A 22,451-nucleotide genomic window follows, 5' to 3' on the forward strand; every position below is an offset into this window, starting at 1 on the left:
TTAACAAGAACTGCATTTTGATCTCTGTAGGATTTTGCTTGTTTTTCTTCAAATTTATTAGCTTCTGTAATTATATAGTCCACTTTATTGTTAAATCAGAAACAGTAAGAGAACACTCTAGGTTGGTATAGTCAATTTACAATGAGCATATCAGCTACAATACCTTTACCTAATGTTGTCAGAAAACCAAAACAGAACCAGAACAGCAATTTTTTTTTTTTTTTTTTTTTTTTTTTTTTTTGACAAACCTGCTTATTGAGATATCGCCTATTCTGTAAGGAAGAAAATACTTGAAAAATAAAAAAGTTAAAATTTAGTTAAAAGCTTTACTTGTTTGGGAGCAATCTCATAAAACTTTTTAATATGAGCACTTCACTTCACAAAATGAAAAACTATTTACAACATTTTGCTTGCAGTTTGGTCACATTATCTACACACATTTGCAGAAGATCTTAGGCAAAATAGGTATGTATCTTCTTCTGACACAGGCTATCGATTGATTGCACATTTTCCTTTTATATAATGGCTCTCCTATAGTGCACTGAAGTCAGCGATCACTGTCTAATTACATTCTCATTTTAATTTATGGCTCAACAATAAAATCAATACCACTTCAAATCCAAATATCTGAGCGGCTGAATTACGTATAGTGTGAAACATGTGGATTCTACTTTTTTGGACCTGATTTTCAAAAGAATAATTCACCTCACTGGCACAATTAACGAATTGTGCAAAGAAATAAAGGACCTGTGCATCTAATTTGTTTGAAAATCAAGGCATCTTGTCAAATTCTCTCAACTGATTTCCCTCTAGTTACAGCTCATTTAAAAAATTTTCATTTCCCTATGGCACTATAGTGAATTTTTCAGCACGCTATTACTGAATTACAGTATCTTTTACATATATACTGTATTTTGGCCAATAATGTAATTTCCATGTTACACAATATCATTGCCTTCACAAGCAGAGTTGCTACATACATTCACAGTTTCAATAGATTGTAATTAGCTTCTCCAGTTGTGCTTTAAAAATTCCAAATATTTTCCAACAGTAAGTGCAAAGCAAATGTCCTATGCAGCTACAATTGGTCACAGAGTTATAAACTCCATAATTACGAGAAGAGCGTTCTCTCATTCTCCGTTTTCATCACCTGCCTTTTCAGGTATGACCTCCAGACTTCGACGGGGCTTTGAGATTTCTGCGTTTTCAGTGCCTGGCTTATTGAGTCCGCATGAAAGAGTGGCATAATGGATTTGTTTCAGATTCTCCAGTGCTTCATTTTTAGCATATTTGAGAAGATCAGCTTGTCCCTGTAAGAAAAAAATGCAGTTAGCATACACAATTGATAACAGGATTCTCTTTTTTTTCCCCCCCTTGTTTGTTTCAGATTAATGGTACAGTTGCCCTGCTCAAAAAAACCAACACCCCCCGCAAAAAAAAAATCTCAAAATTGGATTACTTCAAGTTAGTAAGAACCAAGCTCTTTGCTTTCTCGAGCCAACCAGTTGCATAAACAAAGGGATAAGGATCATTTCTACCTAACAGCTTTCAGGAAAGTAATCTGTGCTGTGTTTTTAATCCATAGGACTATAAACATTTCTGCATAGAGAAAATTGTGAAGGCTGATTTTAATACTTCAGGGAGCAGTTAAGCTGTTTTGGGTTTTGTTTCTTTGAGATTTTTTTTCCTAGCAATGTGATTCATTCAATAGTAGCATGGTAAAGGACCAATGTTTGTCAAAGCGTGAAATATGAAAACACAGGTTGGCAAGCAACATGTAAAAAGGACAGTGATGACAAAGACTTCACAGGATTGTTTGCAGTTCAGCGCTATCGCTATCCTCCTTTATTTGCACTCTTTCTCTTCATAGCAATTAAGTTTTAAGTAAAGCTGTAAGAGAAACTGTCCCAGACCTAGGTGATTTGGCTCTGTCTGGCAGTATTAGCTACTCCATCTCTTTGTATTGATTGAAGCCCTCTAACAGCAACAGCTCTCATTAGCAGACTACGGACTGCCTTTTCTGCAGCCATTACCTGCCTACCCTGCCCATATGCAGGGAATGAACAAGCCTGTAGCGCATGGTGAGCACGCGTGTCTTACTGGTGGACACAGGAAAGTTCACAAACACGTGCAGAAAGTCTGCAAGGGCCAAAGTGATTGCGCTGTGTCTGCACTCCTGAAGGAGAACTGCCCCACAACTTACAGAAAAGCAAACGATGCTTCAAAAATACCGTATCTTAAACAGCGTCATTTCCAACTGAAGGGCAGAAAAACACACACACACAACCTAACAAACAAACAAACAAAAAACCCCAAGTACTGTAGTTCCTTGAGACTGTCAGTTCCTATAATGTCTAAAAAGGTATGAACACTGACCACACCTTTTCCTGTAATTGGGGTATTCATGTCTGTCCTGTGTAAATTTTGGCTCCTGACAGACACTTCTCTTGAAGAGATGCTAATGTCTCTTCTAGAGACGTAACAGCTATGTTGCCTCTTCTCCTCTGCCAAATAAGGTTGAAATCCAACTTTACTTTTTGATTTGAAAAATAAAGGAGGAGAGGCAGAACAGCAGTCAGACAAAAACATGTGTGCGCTCATGGTGTGATACTTCAGCTTTTCTTCTTTAGCAACTCAGAACATAAATACTATCCTATGAAGTAAGCAGAATTACGCATTTGAGGCACACAAATTGAAAACAAATATTGCTTTCTTCAAAGAAATAATGTCGTCGTCCCTCCATCCAAGACTATAATAGCCAAAGTGTTTTTTTCTGATTACCAGACAGGAAAAAATCTAGAAGTTCACTAATCACAGCACAAGCCTCATTAATATTTTCTTCTACAGAAAACCAGGGCTACTTTTTTTTTAAAAATCACATACTTTTTTCCAAACTGACAAACAACTAAAAGCTAATTTAAAACACTCCAGCAGACTAGATGAGTCATATCTGGAGTGCATCTGTTTCTAGCCCAAGTTCCATTTTACATGGATTAGTAGAATATAGTTCTGGAACTTTAATCAAGTTGTTTATTATAGGCAGAGCTGCTAGCAATAGTCTATTAATAAGGTTGCCCCAAACTTCTCATTTAAAAAAGATTGCTTTCAGTTGCTTATATGGTTGCCAAACTTTAACTATTTCTACTGATACTCCCTATGTAGGATTTTTGCCACTGGCAGTCTTTAGTATTATTACTGTTTAATATTATTCTTTAACCTCATCCATATGGTTCATTCAGTTCTGAGAATAAAGACAGGAAAATGCTGTCGGAATTTTTTAAACAATCTTCCATCCTTCCCTCCCCACTCCCACTTGGGGTAGGGACTTGTAATTCAAATGACTTCAGGGACCCAGAGTAGTGGATCCAAGTTATGAGCTTTTAATAAACAAAAATCAGATTTTGAACGTGGTTAGTACAATCACGCAGGATTTCATTCTCGATCATTCTTCATCTCTTGACAGCTCCAGCAATGTGGCAAGACAATGCATATTCCATTCCCACACAATAATGAATATGCGTTAGAAGAAAAAGTTGGGTTTTTCCTGTATGGCTTCTCCAAGTTGTCTTACCACCAACATTTGGTTGCCAATGCAGGCAGTCCAAAAGCCAGACTGCAGGAGGGGAAGAAAGAGCCTGGGACAGGGACTCTGGCGAGGAGGCGGATGGAGAAAAGGAGGGGGCAAGAGCGATCTCCGAGACTGACCTGGCAAGAAGTCTAGGACTGCAGAAAGGGAAGTTGGACTGTACTATACAAAGCACAGACTAGATCTTACTGAAAGAGGAGATTGTGAAATAGTCAAAAAAAAGAACACAGTGTGGCAACACTTAATTTGGACCAGACAGGTGAGTGGAGAAAGGGAAAGACTGAGGCAACATTTGGGATTGGAATACAGAAAGAAAACGGATTGACAAAATCCACCATGTTGAAAGAAGCCTGAAAATGACAGACAAGTAGAAGGACTAACAACTCAAAAAGAGTGAGAGAGCTTGGTAATGAGACTAAAAGCTGGTGAGAGAGAAAAACAAACAAAAATGCAGAGCAGGGACAAGACTGCAGAATATAATGAAATCAGATAAGGTGATGAGAAAACTAAAGTTAAGACTCATGGGGAAGGATCTCTAGAGGAGGAGAAGAGGGGGCAATATGAACTGGAAAGCAATGGGAAAACCTGCCAGAAGAGAAAATTAGGACCAAGTGGGAACAGAATACTGGATGGAGGAGAAAGGGGAAGGAGGAAGCCAGGGGTTAGCGGGAATGGCTGGATTTTCAGCAGGGAACTGGGAGTGTCTGGACAAGACTGATCAGGGAAGATGAACTTTGTAGACAAGACAGGATCTGTGATAAGGGGCTGGATTATTGCAGACAACAGGGGTTCAGACTAAACACATTTGGCCAAGTGGGATCAAGTTTAGACCAGGGTGAAATAGAAAAATGCATCTGTGTACATTAGATACTCTCTTCTCCAACACTTGGAATGAAGCAATTGATTTCTGAATGCCACTGAACTCAGAAAAATGTTTGTGAAACCAACTGTGTTGTCATTATCTGCTGGCATGTCTTGATCCAAAGACAAAACAAGAGCCAACCACTGCTACCAAATATGGCACAAGCTCAAGTGAGAGAGGTCTGCACAACTGATGTAAAGTGCCTAGCTCTGCTGATGTACCATCATGAAGCCATACGCTGGGGAAAAAAAGCAGTATGCATCTTAAAAATTCAAGTTGTAGTCACAGTGAACACTGTTGAACAGTAATCCAATGCATCTGAAAGGCAGAAAAGTAAAAAAAGTCATCCAGATCTGAAAAAATTGCCCCCCCACACTCAATTAAAAGAACTCAAAGACCTTCCTTCTAGTTATGTATCACATGTCTCTTGACCAAGGGCTCTCAAGATTCAGTTTCAATTCTTTATATTCTATGCATTCTGTAGCTGCATAAGATCCTGTGCTGGCAATTTAATAAGTAAATTAATAGTACAGTCAGTTGACTACAAGCTGGAACACAGGAATCTCTCACACCTATGGGCTACTCGGAGGCCTTTCACCTTCTTACCAGCCCCAAATGGCCGTACGCTACTTGCTCTTAAAGTGCATACTGTAAAGCCAATACAAGAAACCTACCAACAGCTCAAACCCTAGTCAAGCAGATTTATCATGAGGAAGTACAAAAAACCCTACATTCAAAGAGACAAAGCTGGTCCAGAGAGACAACTCAATGCCGGAATCTGGAGCAGTTGCAGAACCAAACCCATATAATGTTTCTCACTATATGGTAGGGCTGGCTCTGTCAGCCTTTCACCTCAGGTAAGTGTAAATGAATTCAGTCCTTTAGCGTAGTCTAGCAAACACACCACAAAACTCAAATTTACTCCCAGGACTGTGGTTAACAGGCATTTTGTGATAATTGCCATCTAGGAACAGGACCAATACAGGCCTTGCACATCACAAGTGCAGAGCACTGCAAGATCACCGTCCTCACAGCAGCAGATGGCAATCGCTGCTCCCTTCCCTTCACCATGGTTAAAATTCACTAACAGAACTGAGCACTATGTAACTTTAATACCTATTTCCCATATTGATGTTTACAAGCTTCAGAAAATGAATCAAGCATCAAGTTGTTTTGTAGGCAGACATGCAAAAGACCTTAAAGAACATCAAAGAGCAAAATTGACATTCATTCATAAGCTTTTAATAAACGGCAACGATAAAGGATGTGAATTAATGTGGAAGCCCAATTCAATATCCTTCATACCTCTCTGTCCCAATATGCCTGTGTCAACTACTCTGTTTTGTTTTTTTTAAAATCAACATTAAAAACCTTCTGTTTGTTTTGACGCTTTTGGCTAAGAGGCAGTGTTTTTACATCATAGCTCCTGAAAGGTAATTAAAAACAAAACCAAAATGGTTCCTATCAGTTCTCAGACCTATGAAATGAGGTATCATTTCAGAGTCAATTGGATATAGCATCAACTGGAATGTCTCAGCACAGCTACCTTTATAATTTGGTATGTATTCACTCACGACTTTTGGTTAACAGGTTCTTCAGTGAGTGTGTGAACATGAAAGTAAAACTGTACAGATGACATTTGAAATAACTGCATAAGCACCCTTTCCCCCAAAAAAAATCCCAAGAAACTGTATCAGTAATGACTGGGCTTTAGCTCAGGTTCTGGGACCCAAAGCTCGTATCAGCAAAAGTAAGAAGCCAGTATCCCTTTCTCAAAGCGTTTCTCTGAGCAGTGGCTGCCAGGTACAATGGGACATGCTGCAGTGCTCCATGCCCAGCTGACATGCTCTGAGTGCATTTACAGAATCCGGACATAAAGGACTTAACTTCTTAACTTCTAAATATGGGTTTAATTAGGAGCCAAAATCCCATCAGTCCAGCAACATCAAGAGACTAGTAGTTTTAGATATTTAAATTGAACTGGGATGTTTCTGGGTACCTACAGGACTAGGCAGCAGCTATCAGAGGCTTTACGAACGCCCCATGGTGACAACAGTGCTGCCTGAATCCACTTGTAGATTTGGTCTACAAAATTCAGATGATTTTTAAAAAAAATATATATATTTAAGAAGTTGCACCCCTGTAAGTGCCTTGAGTGTTCCATTTATAAACACATTTATAAAAATAATGTAGGTGCAGTACCAATGTCATTACAAAGATAACAGATGCCATGAACTGCATGCCTTGGGATTTCTTTCAAGAGAAAGTAATTCACGTTGTCTAATGTGACATGTCTAAAAATTCATAGCCAAGAAGAAGCATCTAACAAATGCTGGAGTTAGGAGTCCCACCTTCATTCTGAGCACTTCCATTGAACTCTCCCTGTGTGTTTAGAACAGCTCTTTGTTGCAAAGACTAATTTAAAGATGCTGTTATGCTCTTCCTACGAGCATCTCGAATTCTAAGCCTATATAGGATTTTTGCTATGCCAGGAAAGTCCGTAAATTGTTACATTATGTTGTTTGTAGGAGTCTGCTGCAACAGTACATAAAGTGATTTTCTTTCTTCAACTGTGTACTCTTTCTGGCAGGAAATGTGATTATCTATATTTAGAAAATATGAGTGCTATCAGTCAGAGTAATAACAAATAAATTACAAGCAAATGATATTGCAAACTGCCTATTTGAAAGAGAGGAATATTCTAATACTGTACAATCTCTAAATCTCTCAGGCAACAAAGTTCACTAAAGCAGACTAAATTTACTCTAAGTGATGTTCTGAGGTTAAACAAATATCTGTATGTGCATATATGGGGTGCACAAGAATGGGAATGTGTGCATATACACACACAAATTGAATAGAGATATTTCAGCTGAATTCAAACATACTATACCAATAGTAAGTTTGGCCACATGGCTTCAAATTAGGAAAAATAAAATCCTTTAAAATAGTAATTGTAATGCGTGTGTGCACACACACACACATATAGATATTTAATAGCTACGTCAGATGTTCTAAACAAAGAATTCCCCTAGAATTCAGCTGTCAATTTTGTTATTTCATCGAAGTTTCCATTGCATCAACTGTAGTCAAAATGTCCCAATTGAAAAAAAAAGATCAATATGTACCTTGAGGGTACAATGCAGCTTAATTGGTTTGGAAAATACATCAGCCACACCATGTGAGCATTCTGCGATTCCTCTGTGAGGGAGCTGAGGATGGCACTCATGCAGAATTATTTAGTAATGCTGCTCAGAGCCACACAGCAATTCCTAAATCATAGCCAAGAGACCATGTAAAATAGTATTCCTAATTACAAGAAGAATAAAAAGTTAAATCCATTTAAGCATGGCACTGCCTTCGGTGTGTTGGTTGCTCAACTGTCTTGCTTGTTGAACAGCAAAATTTGGGGCCACTGAATAGACAGGATTTTATTTTTGTGCTGTTTAAGAGGGAAGTTAATTTGATGTAGGCAGGGAATTCAACAATAAAAGAAATTCTTCTTGAAGTGGCTCAGATTGTCACTCTCACAATCAATTTTTACTCTAAAAAATGTGGGCATTCACTTTCCATCCCTGTCCTCACATATTTTTTAGAGAACTGGAAAAATGGAAATGGAAAAACATAGTATTACATCAAAATTATGATTGTAGGTCTTTTTTCCCCAGACAGGAAGAGTAGTGTCTTAGAAACTGATAAACTTTTTCTATTTAATTATGTAATGCAAGACAACTTACGGTTACAGCCTATAGTTACAAGTCTGGAGTGAAAAAGCTCAATGTGTTACCTCAAACAAATCACAACCTCTAACTTTCTGTACATCTAAATGTGAATAACAGCACTCTTAGATGCCTATGTGAACTGCAATACTTGTAAATAACTTTTAAGATGTAACAACACACCAGAACTTTCTGTAACACCTCCTGTTAAAGTTTCAACAACAGGCTGATTAGATGTCTCACCAGTTTTCCTGATAAAGTATTAATTATGGGACAAATTGTACCTTCCTACGGAAAGGACCTTAATCTTCGAGTAGAAAAAAAACAAGTCAATGTTGAAGAGATTTTCTCAATAATCTCTTCAAACGAAGGCATTCTAACTTCATAATTACGTTAATCCTAAGGATATGCACCAAACACCTTCAGTGCTCTGAAGAGCCAGATCTACCATGCGGGTTCTCCGATTCCTGGCTTACGCAGAAATCACGACTTCACATTTCAGTCGCTCATCAACTGCAAACCTCCCCGCCACCAACCCTTATGTTCTGAATGGAAAGCAGAGATGAAGCAAAGGTACTGCTGTTTCAGGCAGCATTAAAATAGATTTGCCTATCCAAGCTGATATCCAATACCTTTGATGGAAAAGTAAAGAAGGGATAAGAATTTATTTCCTTGACATTTGCCCAAACCCACTGAACTGACTCTCCTCCTCTCTCTGCCCTACGTAGCACAGGAATGGTACTTGGCACATCCCATACACTGTCTTCAGGAAACTCTGTTCTAATAAAGGAAAAGTGATAGTGTGGTCCTTTTACGTATAAGCAGAACCTGCACACATACTTTTAGAATGTATTAACTGTACACGCTGTAGCAATTTTAACCTCTTTTTGATTCTCCTCTGCACTGGACTTGTGCAGTGTAACACAAGGCAGACCGGAGCACCAAGCAACACCGTCAAAAGCTTAACAGTTGAAACCATCATGGAAAGCTGGAGAAATACACATGTATTACTGCTTTTCTGTAGTAGTTCACTGTAAGAAGAGGTGATAGGGAATTCTATTTTCAATAAGAACTAAAAATAAAAAAATATGTGGGAGAAAATAATTTTCTTTATAATTAACACAGACTTTGTAGTTTAAACGAGTGGGAGAGAAGAACTCATTAGTGGATGTAAACACAAAACTTGAATAATTTGGGCCAGAAGGATAGTGTCAAGGGAATAAATTAAGGGAGGCAGTTTTGCTACCTCTATAAATTTTTATATACTCTGCTGAGATGAAAGACCAGTGACAAGAAACCTGAACTGTTCCACATTCTAGTTTCCTGAGGGTCTCTGGCTGAAAGCTTTTTTATACTTCATCACTTAGTGTTGTGTCAAAACGTAAGCAAATGCGCTCGACAAAATGGAAGGAGAATCTCCAGCTCATACACACTCAACTTACTCCAGTCTGGATTACTAATACAATTTGTATGTATCATTTATCACCATTCATCACTGACCGCAGTAGCAACAGCTTCCCTTTTTTCAGTAACTGCATTAGCCTTAACACTCTTGCTCCCCTTCAAATCACAAAGCAGGGTTTAAACAGTGGCATAGCTTCCTCCCAGCCCAAATCACCTCACAGAAATCAATACTCATTGTTTCACCCATGTATTGAAGATTACAGTGGATCCTGTTAACGTTAAAAGGTTGTAAGAAAATGTCAGACAAACTAAATGAAACACCCCCGCACAACAACAGAAAATAAGAAAAATTCACATTGAGAGTCTGCTGTGTTTTCAAGTTATATAAGCTAAACTGAATATGGTTATAAAAGTGAATAAATCCAGTTGAACTGTGACACAAAATAATGACCAGTAAGAATATTATAATGTCAGTTGTGAATGGAAAAATACAGTAACTAACCAAAGGAAGACACATTACCTTTAAAATTGTAATGTTCCACGTAAAACTTTCTACTGATTTTTGCAGTTTTCTTTCTTTTAAGCCTTCTCTTGCTCCTATATTGTGCAGGTTTTCATGAAACTCCATTGCTGTGGAGAATAAAAGAAGGAGGAATATAGTATCTATTTTAATACATTTTTGTGATCACAGAGATGGTGATTTGAAACTAATAAGGCAAAAGGACAGTGAAAAAGCTTCAGAAATTGTACTCTTCAAGCACAAATGTATCTGATCTAGCAATGTGCAACGTTATACAACATGCCAATATACACAAATCTCTCTAAGCCAAAATCCTTACTGAAGCACCTGTTGGGTCACTGCCATACAAAGATGGAGCCAAGCAAATATTTACTCTACAAAAATATTCTTTAAGCACAACTAAGTTTGTTGCACCATATGTAAAAACCTTTTTGTGAGTTGCTATAGAATGGAAACAGTAATCCATGAAATACTCTATCTCAACAAATTTATTTTGTGCCTTGCTCTTTTATGCACTAAATTTACATCGCAGTTGTCCAGCTAACAGCTTATATGCAGGGGCCAGCCCAGAAAATAACCTTCTCACCTTACCCCTGAGGAGAAAAGGAGTAACTGTGACGGAAGACTGCCAAGCGAACCGCCAAGGACATTGTACCACACCCATGTAAACTACTGTGTCCACAAAACCTGTATCTGACAAACTCCAAACCAAAAATTTTTGGCAAAATTCAGATTAGCTTGATCTAAACATTGAGTAGAGTGATCAGAGCTTTAGTTTTAACCCAGCGCACTGCACAGATATAAGAAAAATAATTTGCTTTCCATGCTACTGTTACAAGTTATATAAATTTGAAACAGTTTCCTTCATACAGGGGAAGTTAAATGTCCTTGCACCGGTACACACATCAACCCAACACGGATTACAGCAGCTCTCCTATGGAAGTCATACATTAAATTGTGCCCTCAGGATCTCCATCAGTAATAACGTAAAGGGTATTTTGAGGGCAAAAGTTGGCAAGTGGTTGTGACTTACACCTACGAACATAAAACCAAGTTGTAACTTAATTACAAATTATAATTTTAAATACATTGATTGAGATCTTCTATTTGCCCAGTGAGTATATGTGCTTCAAAATTTACACGTAATTAATTATCATGGAATAAGCATACAAACTTGCATTGGCTGTCAATCCAAGAGCAGACTGATTTTTAAGGACATTATAGTATCTATTCTTCGTAATCTCTCTACCCCACACTCATGTCTCATTACAAGAAAGAGATATGACTGTTTTCATTGTACATTCCCTTACCTTACTCCTGTGTATATATATAAATACACATTTCAAAAATTATTCATAAATTAATTTTAAAGACAAGATCGTTCTTTTTAAGTTTTCTTACTATTTTAAATTTTACTACAAGGAAAATAAATGGCAAATATTTTCCCTGAATTAAACTACTGTATCATTTTTATTTCACACACTTCTCTATAGCTCTGACTCTGCCTGTAGAGTACAGCCTCAAGTAAACCATTCACACTATATTTTCCCAAAACAGTTTTCTAACCAGGTGAGAAATTAAAGTTCATTCATCCATCACTGTTTCCAAGTATCCATATTCTGTTCACATCATCCAAAAAAATAAACTCCCAGTATGATCATGGAAAGATTATGCACAGATCCATATTTACAACATTACATTTCTAGAGCCACCATGAAAATACAGATTTTCTGATCTGTACCATGAATTCTGAGACTATACTGCTAAACTTTTGGAGTTCTGTACCTCATTTCCATCTTTATAAATATTGCCCTTCAAATCCACGGGCACTAGTGATCGATAATAACCTTGAACTGAAGCCACTCAGAGAGAGATTAAGAATAATGCTGAGGGCCTGCATGATCGACGTGAAATTGGTGCTTTGCAGATTTCACATTATTCTTACATATACAAAGTCACTAGTATCTCAAACACGGGGACAGTGGTGACCACATATTTTGCTATCTAAAAGAGCTCTTTTCTGGTTCACTGACTACCTTCTATGGTGACTCTCTTCCTTCTTTACGCTCATGCCACGTTACATTTCTGTTCTGCCAAAGCCACTCCACTCCAGCTATATATTCCTGGTAGTTCGCAGCAACATCTCAGGGCCCTTTTTCAGAAAATGAAACAAAGTCAGATCATCCTACCAGGGCACACACATGTAAACCCCTCAGCAAACAGGTGCCTTCTGCTTAAACAGCGCTCATCACACCCCTCTCCTCAACATCTCTTATGGACTGGATAGGGCAACTCCCCATTATCATGCTAAACTAAAGCTATCCTACTCTAAGCCTACATACAACCAGGGACAAGTAGATTTGAATTTTATTTCTGTTTCTGTTACTAGCTTGCCTGATAAATTGAAATGGATTATTTCACCTCTAAGTCTCAGTTTTTCCATCTGTTGAATGGAAGAAATTATATTCACTATGCAATATATGGGCAACTTAATTTTAAAGTATGAATGCAGCACAGCATTTAACTGTTGACTACATCTCTCTTGGTATTCCCCTTCTATGTTCCTGCTTGTTTTTCTTGCATTTTGTCTTGGAACTGACTATTGAATACATTAATAGTGGCGAGGTTACAACAAAAGTGTTAAATTCCAAAACAAAACTGACTTCTTAGAAGATAAAAGGAAAAAAGAGGAAAGAGCTTTTCATTTACAGCTAAATTAAGAAAATGAAAAATATGTTCATATAAACTCATGTAAAAGTGCCTTTAAGATATTAATGAAAGATAACTGGATGTTAACTTTTTTTTTTAAATAAATACACATAATTTTCTATCTCCTTGCAAGTAAAAATTAAGATATAGTAAGCAAATTACTTTTACGAGGCTTAATTACTTCTAGAATTATTAGTCCATTAGTCATTAATACTAACCTGACTTATCACTGTTAATATATTTCTGCATATACCACCTGCTTAATCTAAAAAGCACGTTACTCATGTTTTCCATTTTTACTGGCAGATGTTAAAAAGGATATCATCCACAAGTTTCTGAGTGATCATGAAGATTATGTAGGATGTGTGTTCTTCTTGTGTTCGGATGGAATTTCCCAGGTTTTAATTTGAGCCCATTGCACAAATGTTTTTATCTATAATGAAGTGGTTACTGATTGTTGTCTTGAGCCAGAAAGCTCAGTTCTAAAAATTTCTTTTGATTGGAGATGTCAACTTGTCATGGTTTAACCCCAGCCGGCAACTGAGCACCACACAGCCGCTCGCTCACTCCCTCCCGGTGGGATGGGGGAAGAGAATCGGAAGAATAAAAGTGAGAAAACCCGTGGGTTGAGATAAAGACAGTTTAATAGGTAAAGCAAAAGCCACGCACGCAAACAAAGCAAAACAAGGAATTCATTCACTGCTTCCCATCGGCAGGCAGGTGTTCAGCCATCTCCAGGAAAGCAGGGCTCCATCACGCATAACGGTTACTTGGGAAGACAAACGGCGTAACTCCGAATGTCCCCCCCTTCCTTCCTCTTCCCCCAGCTTTATATGCTGAGCTGAGCATCATATGGTGTGGAATATCCCTCTGGTCAGTTGGGGTCAGCTGTCCCAGCTGTGTCCTCTCCCAACTTCTTGTGCACCCCCAGCCTACTCGCTGGTGGGGTGGGGTGAGAAGCAGAAAAGGCCTTGACTCTGTGTAAGCACTGCTCAGCAGTAACTAAAACATCCCTGTACTATCAACACTGTTTCCAGCACAAATCCAAAACATAGCCCCATACTAGCTACTATAAAGAAAATTAACTCTATCCCAGCCAAAACCAGCACACAACTTTACTAAAATTCTTATTTATATAGAATCATTGAAGTTGGAAGACACATCTGGAGATCATCTAGTCCACCCACCTTGCTCAAAGCAGGATCAGGTAGAGCAGACTGCCCAGGACTGTGTCCAGTTGGCTGTTGAATATCACCAAGGATGGAGGCTCCACAAGCTCTCTGGGCAACCTCTTCCAGTGTTTGACCACCCGGGATCCCCATTGAGCCTTCTCTGCTCCAGGCTGGACAGTCCCAGCTCTCTCAGCCTCTCCTCATATGAAAAATGCTCCAGTCCATTCATGAATCACCTTTGTGGCCCTTGCTGGACTCTCACCAATATGTCTGTGTCTCTCTTTTACTGGGGAGTCCAGACCTGTATGCAGCACTGCAGATGTGACCTCACCAATGCTGAGTAGAGTGGAAGGACCAACTCCCTCGGTCTTACTTCCTTGGAGTGTTACTTACTTCCTTAGGTATGTCCACCTTGCTGTCCACCAGGACACCCAGGTCCTTTTCTCTGAAGCTGCTTTCCAGCCAGTCAGCCTCCAGCCTGTACTGCTGCGTGCATGGGGTCATTCCTCTCCAGGTGCAGGACTCGGCGTTTCCCTTTGCTGAACTTCATAGGGTTCCCGTCAGCCCACTTCTCCAGCTTGCCAAAGTCCCTCTGAGTAGCAGCACAACCATCTGCTATATCCACCCTCCTCCAAGTTTTGTGTCTTCTGTCAGCTTGCTGAGGATGCGCTCTGCCCCATCATCCCGGTGATTAAATGAAGATATTTAAACAGTAGCAGCTCCAGGGTCAACCCCTGGGGCACACCACTAGTCACTGTCCTCCAGATGGACTTCATGCTGCTGATCACAACGCTTTGAGCCTGGCTGGTTAGCTAGTTTTCAGTCCACCTCACTGCCCACTTACCTGGCCTCTACTTCCTTAGTTTGTCTATGAGGATGTTACGAGAGACAGTGTTGAAAGCCTCAGCAAAGTCCAAATAAAAAACATCCACTGCTCTCCCCTCCTCCAAGCCAGTCACCTCATTGTAGAAGGCTGTCGGGTTGGTTAAGCCTGATTTCCCCTTTGTAAATCCATGATGACTTTCCCCCAGTCACCTTCTTGTCCTTCATGTGTTTGGAAATGGTTTCCAAGAAGATTTACTCCACCACCTTCCCAGGGATTGAAGTGAGGCTGACTGGCTTGGTCCTACTTTTGACCCTTCTGGAACTTGTTAAACTGTGGTAACTCTACCACTTACGTGTGATGAGGCTTCAAACGTCATTACTTGATGCCCTTCTGAGTTTCTGCTTGTGGAATGTTAGCGCGCTTAGTTTGCATAACCTGCATTAAGAATTCTGGTCACCCCTATTCCACTGTAAGTAAGGGCTAGCTGACAGAAGCCATACAATTTCCTAAGTGCTTGCAAAATAAAAACACTTCCATCTTTCATAATCTGATTCAAGTCTTCCATGTTAAGGGCCAGCTTTTCAGTGAAACATTCATCCCAACTATTGTAATTCATGTAAATACACTGTTATATATGTAACAAAATAGCAATAGCATGATTCAACAGCAGGTTTTAAAACTGAACAAAATACTACCAACAAATTTTCCCAATCATAATCAAAGCTTTCACAGCACGTCCTTTTCCACTACAGTAGACTTATTTTTTTTAAAGCATTCTCATAAGCAATTCTTCAGTATTTCCTAATAATTAGTTTTCCCCCTCAGTGCAGAATCACCTTCTGGTTCCCCAGTGAATGCTGATTAGTTTAGTTTAAATTTCGTTATTGTCTCAGCTTTTCCTTCTCTCTCAGACCCTCTCTCCCACCCTTGGAACATATTAGATGGCTTTAACACTTCTTCATCCCTCCTGGGAATAGTTTACCATTCAAGATGCTCTTCTGAAATTTTATGTACAATTTTTTTCACCCATTTTCAATACTTCAAACAGCATGAGGAAAAGAGAAGTGCTATAAAGTTGATCAATGCAGTAGGAACCCTATATCATGTGAGGACACTAATAAAAGTTTGCGTGGTTAGTCTAGCAAAAAGAAAACCAAAAGAGGAGTAATTGCTCTCTAGACACACATCAGTCAGGTAAGACCTTGGACATCAAAGAATCATCATTTCAGCAAAAGGACAATATTAGGATGAATATCCATCAATAAAATTGGAATTTATCTAAAATTTATAACCATTGTAGATGTGGTTCTGTAAGCAGCCTTGAAAAGGAGAAAATGACTCAAATAAAAAACTTATATTCATTCTAAAATAGAGCTTCACATGATCAATTTCCAAAAATTGTACCTGGGAGTAGACTTCAGGACCTTCCAGTCCTGTGTTTCCTCTAGCAGATGCATGATGAATCCTCTATATAATATTACATGGCAGACTTCAAACCTGCATTAATTTATGCTCAGCATATTCTGATGGAATGCTTATATCCATAAACTAAACAAGAACTGATATGACAGTATAGAAACTGGGGTGTCTTATTGCTATGACATACTTCAATAACAAAAATCTCTTTCCTAAACAAAACATACAAGACAACACAACAGTCTTGATGGGCTGGTAAGAATTCTGAGCTATCACTTGTCAGAATAACTTCCAGATTAGAACCTTAGCTTTATTTTATAGTCCTGGATTTTTAATCAGTCTTAATTGTCACAAATATGTTCAGAAGATATAAAACCTTTCATAACTTACAAGCATGTGAGCTTATAATATTTATGTTATTCTTTTGCTGATGCTTGAAATGCTGGAACAAGGAAGATGCATTTCTGTTGCTGCCCTGCATATTGGATACGTTGGCTTTGTAGTGCCAACATTGTATCTTCAGGAAAATAAGTTTTATTTGGGGATATATTTCAGAAACAACATTGTAGATACTACTAGAAGTTACTAATCTCCAACTGTATTTAGCTTGGAAAAAATAGTTTCTTAATTTCTTCAAAATGAAATAACCTCATATGAAATTCACTGTCCTTAATTACTAACTAGAAATGACACCTGTTGAAAGTCGGTTAGCAATTCCTCCCACTACTGGGCTTTCACTATAGTTCCAAGGTACTACGCTTAAGATACTGATTAAAATGTGACATATAAAGCAGCGTAAGTGATTCTGCTATTTTTAAACTATTTAAGACTCATATACTAAAAAAGCAAGTAGCCTTAAGTCACTGAGCTCCATGTATTTATATTTTTGCTTTTGTACTGTACCATACATATATATTTTTTGGAAAACTCTGATGATAACTACATGTTTATTAAAATGAAGATGTGGAGAGACTGAAACACAGAGAATCAGAGCGCGTGTGTGTAAGGCAGGAGTTCAGACTGTTTGGAACTCTGCAATTTGTTTGTTTTTGTAAGAGTTACTATCACAAAGCCCTGGCATACAACCTCAATTTATAGGAAAAAAATTCACACCTTTTCTTTCACAGAGAGTTGAGATACTAATTTTCAAGGAATCCTTAGCAAAACAGTGAGCACAACACTTGCTATGCTGTATTTCTAAGGCCAAATTTCTACTTGACATACTCATTTGTTTTCTTTAATGAAAGCTTTCTTGCCAAGAGCATGATTTACAACCTAGCTGAGACATGACTACACAGCAGGTGGGCTCCTCCTGGTATAGGTTTCTTCTCTTAACAAAGAACTTTCAATGGTAAAACTTTGGCAATAAATGTATATACATCATAGGCCTAATATGAAATGGGTAGCAAACAATGTTTGTCTATACCTATATAAAATACACACCGATAATACTGCAGGTAAACACTTAACTTCAGTCAAGCCAAATATATTTTATCTCATTCTTGGTAGAGCACTTTGATTTAAAAGCAAACAAAATACTTTTCAAAAGAGTAATAAATAAGTAATAAAAATGAAATAAACATTAAATACTTTTAAAATGGAAGGAAAATACCATACAGCTCTTGATTAGGTTACCATATATTGCAGCTCAATTAGTATGTACACTCACCTCGACTGCTTACAAAGTTTCTGTGAATAATTTGCATACACAGATTTGTTCTTTACAAGAAAAAAAATCCAGGAACGCACTTTATACATTAAAAGATTTCTTCCTACACTGTGTCGGTTAAATGGTAATATAGGAAAGGGAAGAATTCTATGAAAGAATTTATGCTGTAAGTACTTATTTCCACATATATTATTTAATATGCACATACAACTGCTACATTTGGCCAGATCTTTGAAAGGCAGGGCTTTAATTTTCTTACAGCATTAAATGTTTCTTAATATTTTTATTTCAGATCATATTCCTTAAACATTCAGGTATTTCAACCTCACAAACAATTTCCTCTTAAAACAAAGTTTATCAGAAAAGTGATTGGGAAAGGAGTCTGGCTACCAGATCACATCAACAAAAAATCAAATAAATCATGTTAGAGAAGCAACAGAAGTCACTATACTTGTAAATTCTCACATATTTTGCTTACAGAACACTTTTCACACAAAGATTTAAAATGTACCTTAATAAATTCATACTTAGAGCACCTCTGTATTATCTAAGTATCACTATTAACTGCAAAAACTGAGTCTTAACAGGAACAAGGATTAGATCCCTCAAATACTTCCAAGCACCTGCTTCCCACTGAAGTCACCCAAAACATAGAATCATAGAATCATTAAGGTTGGAAAAGACCTCTAAGATCATCGAGTCCAACCGTCAACCCAACACCACCATGCCCACTAAACCATGTCCCTAAGCACCGCATCTACACGTCTTTTAAATACCTCCAGGGACGGTGACTCAACCACTTCCCTGGGCAGCCTGGTCCAATGTTTCACCACTCTTTCAGTAAAGACATTTTTCCTCACATCCAATCTAAACCTCCCCTGGCACAACTTGAGGCCATTTCCTCTTGTCCTATCGCTAGTTACTTGGGAGAAGACACAGACACCCACCTCGCTACAACCTCCTTTCAGGTAGTCGTAGAGAGCGATGAGGTCTCCCCTCAGCCTCCTTTTCTCCAGGCTAAACAACCCCAGTTCCCTCAGCCACTCCTCATAAGACTTGTGCTCCAGACCCCTCACCAGCCTCGTTGCCCTTCTCTGGACACGCTCCAGCACCTCAATGTCCTCCTTGTAGTGAGGGGCCCAAAACTGAACACAGTATTCGAGGTGCGGCCTCACCAGCGCTGAGAACAGGGGCACGATCACTTCCCTACTCCTGCTGGCCACACTAGTTCTGATACAGGCCAGGATGCCATTGGCCTTCTTGGCCGCCTGGGCACACTGCCGGCTCATGTTCAGCCGGCTGTCGACCAACACCCCCAGGTCCTTTTCCACCAGGCAGCTTTCCAGCCACTCTCCCCCAAGCCTGTAGCGCTGCATGGGGTTGTTGTGGCCGAAGTGCAGGACCCAGCACTTGACCTTGTTGAATCTCATACAGTTGGCCTCGGCCCATTGATCCAGCCTGTCCAAGTCCCTCTGCAGAGCCTTCCTACCCTTGAGCAAATCAACACTCCCGCCCAACTTGGTGTCGTCTGCAAACTTACTGAGGGTGCACTCAATCCCCTCATCCAGATCATTGGTAAAGATACTGAACAAGACCGTCCCCAGAACTGAGCCCTGGGGAACGCCGCTCGTGACCAGCCGCCAACTGGATTGAACTCCATTCACCACAACTCTGTGGGCCCGGCTGTTCAGCCAGTTTTTTACCCAGCGCAGAGTACACCTGTCTAAGCCATAAGCCGCCAGCTTCTCTAGGAGAATGCTGTGGGAGACAGTGTCAACATTTTACATCATAACTAGAGAATCAGAATTTCTTTGCAGATTCTGAGCGTGCTGTGCTTCAGCTTCAAGAAGCTCCAGGTCTGAATTATTTGCATTCAAAATATTTAGATTAATACTTCACGACATAATACATTAACTAAATTAGTTGTTCAGTATTTTTTAATTATTTCAACTTCTTTGGCAATGTGCAGTATCTCTGTAGTAAGTGCAAATGTTCCCCAGAGAGCCATGTACTGCCTCTACTTAGATGGTTAAAAATACATTTTGGTGCCTGCTGCCCTTTCATTCTTTAAAAGTAGCAAAGAAAAATTCTATGCCTGAGATAACCTTCTCATCCCAACATCCCAAACAATGGCATCACAGCCTGCCGAAAGCCATCCTCTCCACAAGGACTAAATTAGTATTTAGTCTTCCAATCCAGACTCATCCAGTTCCATATGCAATCACAATAATTCAGTTTTCAACATAAGACACTTTCTTTAATGCTGGGGAACTGCTTATGACATAAGATGGTCACCAACTCCTTTGTGAACCACTGTCAGAAGAGATTCAAAGTAGTTGCAGTACTAAGCTTACGCTGTTACGAAGTTACAAAGAGGATATCTGTGACATTTGGCCTTGATTTAATTAAAACTTCCTTACTTCCAGGGGTTGAGTAACCAGCTCCACCTTCCTCAAACACTTTCAAGAACGCTCCTATGTAACATTAACATTCTAGACAACAAAGTCAACAAAATGCGTATCAAGGTACAAAACACATAAAACCCACACACCAACACTTTTTGTGTATCTCCAAAACAGCAGTCCTACAAAATACACAGAAAACCAGGACTTCACATATGAAAACATTTGCTCTGAAAAGAAGACTCTTGGTATTTCACTGCCAATGTAAGAAAAACTTTCATCCACAAGGACAGTCTTCCATGAAGATGGACTACATTTCTGAATGTGGGTGAAGTTAAGCCACTACCATGTATGAGAATGAATTAATGCTGTCAATAAAGGGCAGAAACACAGAGCTATGAGGGAGAGGATTTTTTCCACAGACTGCTGCTTCGACCTTTTATTTATCAACCTTGATCCTCAAGAGAGACCAATGAAAGTCTAAGAAAAAAAGATCCTGATTTTATTGAATGCTAGAAAGCAGACTTAATAGAGACATTGATTTATGGCACATTATAATTTCTCCCAGTCTTCAGATCCTGCTAAGCCCATGTTGTTTCACTGGCAACAGTAATTACTCTCTCTTTCACTTCCACAGGAATGTAACTTCTCCTTTCTTTAACATCACTTTGAAGTTAGGTACCTTTTTCTTTCAAATTGCCTGATTAACACAATTGGTTAAACCCAGAACCATTTCCCCAACATGTAATTGTTATTGTTTGTTACTATTGTTTAAAATATGAAGAAGGGGGATGTATATCTGAAAGCCTATTCAACTTTTCAGCGCTTCAGCTAATAACGCATATTACAAAATTTGTCTTTCGACCACACTGATTATAAGACTTCACTAACTCTGCTTTTTTTTAAAACCCCGTCTATGGATAGGTTGGAACTGTTGGTTAGTCTCAGTCAGCCGCTGTTGTACTAGTTATGTTGTAACATGTAAATACAGATAGTCCACGGGGGAATAAACAGACTCCTCATTCTTTCCTACTGTTTTGGATTAGACTGTAGTTACGGTAACAGTGTAGCCTTTGAGCTGATCTTAGCACATAAAATGTCTGCTGTATTTGTGCACTCTAGTATAGTTCTCCATATCTTAAGAGATATAATTAATCTTGCCTCTGTAATCATTTTAGCAGGTAGAAGGTAATTGCTAGGAAATATGAACTACGAGCTAATATAACAGATTAATTTTGTAAATATTTCTGTACTGGGAAAGGCTATTTAAAATCAAGAGTTCTATTTTAGCTTCTTACAACTTTGTTCTGATTTCCAGTACATAACCAAATCTTCCAATCATTTTTGCTCACTGAGGTTGCTGAAAGTTGAACACGTGGCTCTAGATAGTCATCATTAATACGATCTGACCTTTTACTGGGCTAGAACTGCATAACAGTAGGGAAAAAAAGGCTTCACATGAAGGGGCAAACTCAGGCAAACAATACAAAAGTCTGTGTTAGTTTAAGAGTTTGCCCTGGGAGCAACGAGTGAGATCATTAAGAACATCTAGAAGTATGGGAGATGTATACTAGGAATCGTCCATCCTTGTGCAAAATATATCAGATTCCCCCCAAAAAAACCCATCATCCAAGGTATTACGGTGAGCTACATACGAGGAACAAGATACGAAAAATATGGTGTATGACTGGTGTGAATACCAATGGAGAAAGAGATTTGAACACAAAGAAAAAAGACCAGTCATCTATTCACCTATGCTACCTAAGTTGATCTAAGTGCAATTCTTCACTTCCCCCTGCCCCATAGTAGAATGTGGCTTCAAGAATATTCAAGGCACAGGAGAGGAACAGGATTACAGAGCCAGGGTGTATACGCAACAACAGTATAACCTGAGCTGCTGTGGAGCTGCACTTGGAGATGTTTAGTGGAGCTGCTTGAGGAAGAAGGACAAATAGGAAGACAAAATGTAGAAAAAATGGAGCAGACGGAGTAAAAGAGGAAAGAAAAAGGTAAAAATGATGGACTGAATACAGAAAGAAAGTTAAGAGACATATAAAGAAAAGGATTGCCCAAAATATGCCCTTTATTGACACCTTTCCTTAACTATTGGAGACAGCCTATTGTGCTAATAGACCTTCAAAATGATGTTGTGACAAGTGTGGAGAA

At 38.8% G+C, this 22,451-nt stretch overlaps 1 protein-coding gene across 1 annotated transcript in view; it reads right to left on the reverse strand.

Annotated features, from left to right (window-relative positions):
- Window positions 1-235: 235 nt before the first annotated feature.
- Window positions 236-22,451, reverse strand: part of PLCL2 (phospholipase C like 2) — a 106,256-nt gene continuing 84,040 nt past the window's right edge. The window contains exons 6-7 of the mRNA XM_076331226.1: window positions 10,092-10,201; window positions 236-1,310 (exon numbers count right to left, since the gene is read on the reverse strand). Coding sequence (XP_076187341.1) covers window positions 1,131-1,310; window positions 10,092-10,201 — 290 coding nt within the window. The 3' untranslated portion in view covers window positions 236-1,130. The remainder of the gene's footprint in view (window positions 1,311-10,091; window positions 10,202-22,451) is intronic.

The sequence above is a fragment of the Aptenodytes patagonicus genome, chromosome 2 (assembly GCF_965638725.1).
Source record: "Aptenodytes patagonicus chromosome 2, bAptPat1.pri.cur, whole genome shotgun sequence".
NCBI classification, from domain to species: Eukaryota; Metazoa; Chordata; class Aves; order Sphenisciformes; family Spheniscidae; genus Aptenodytes; species Aptenodytes patagonicus.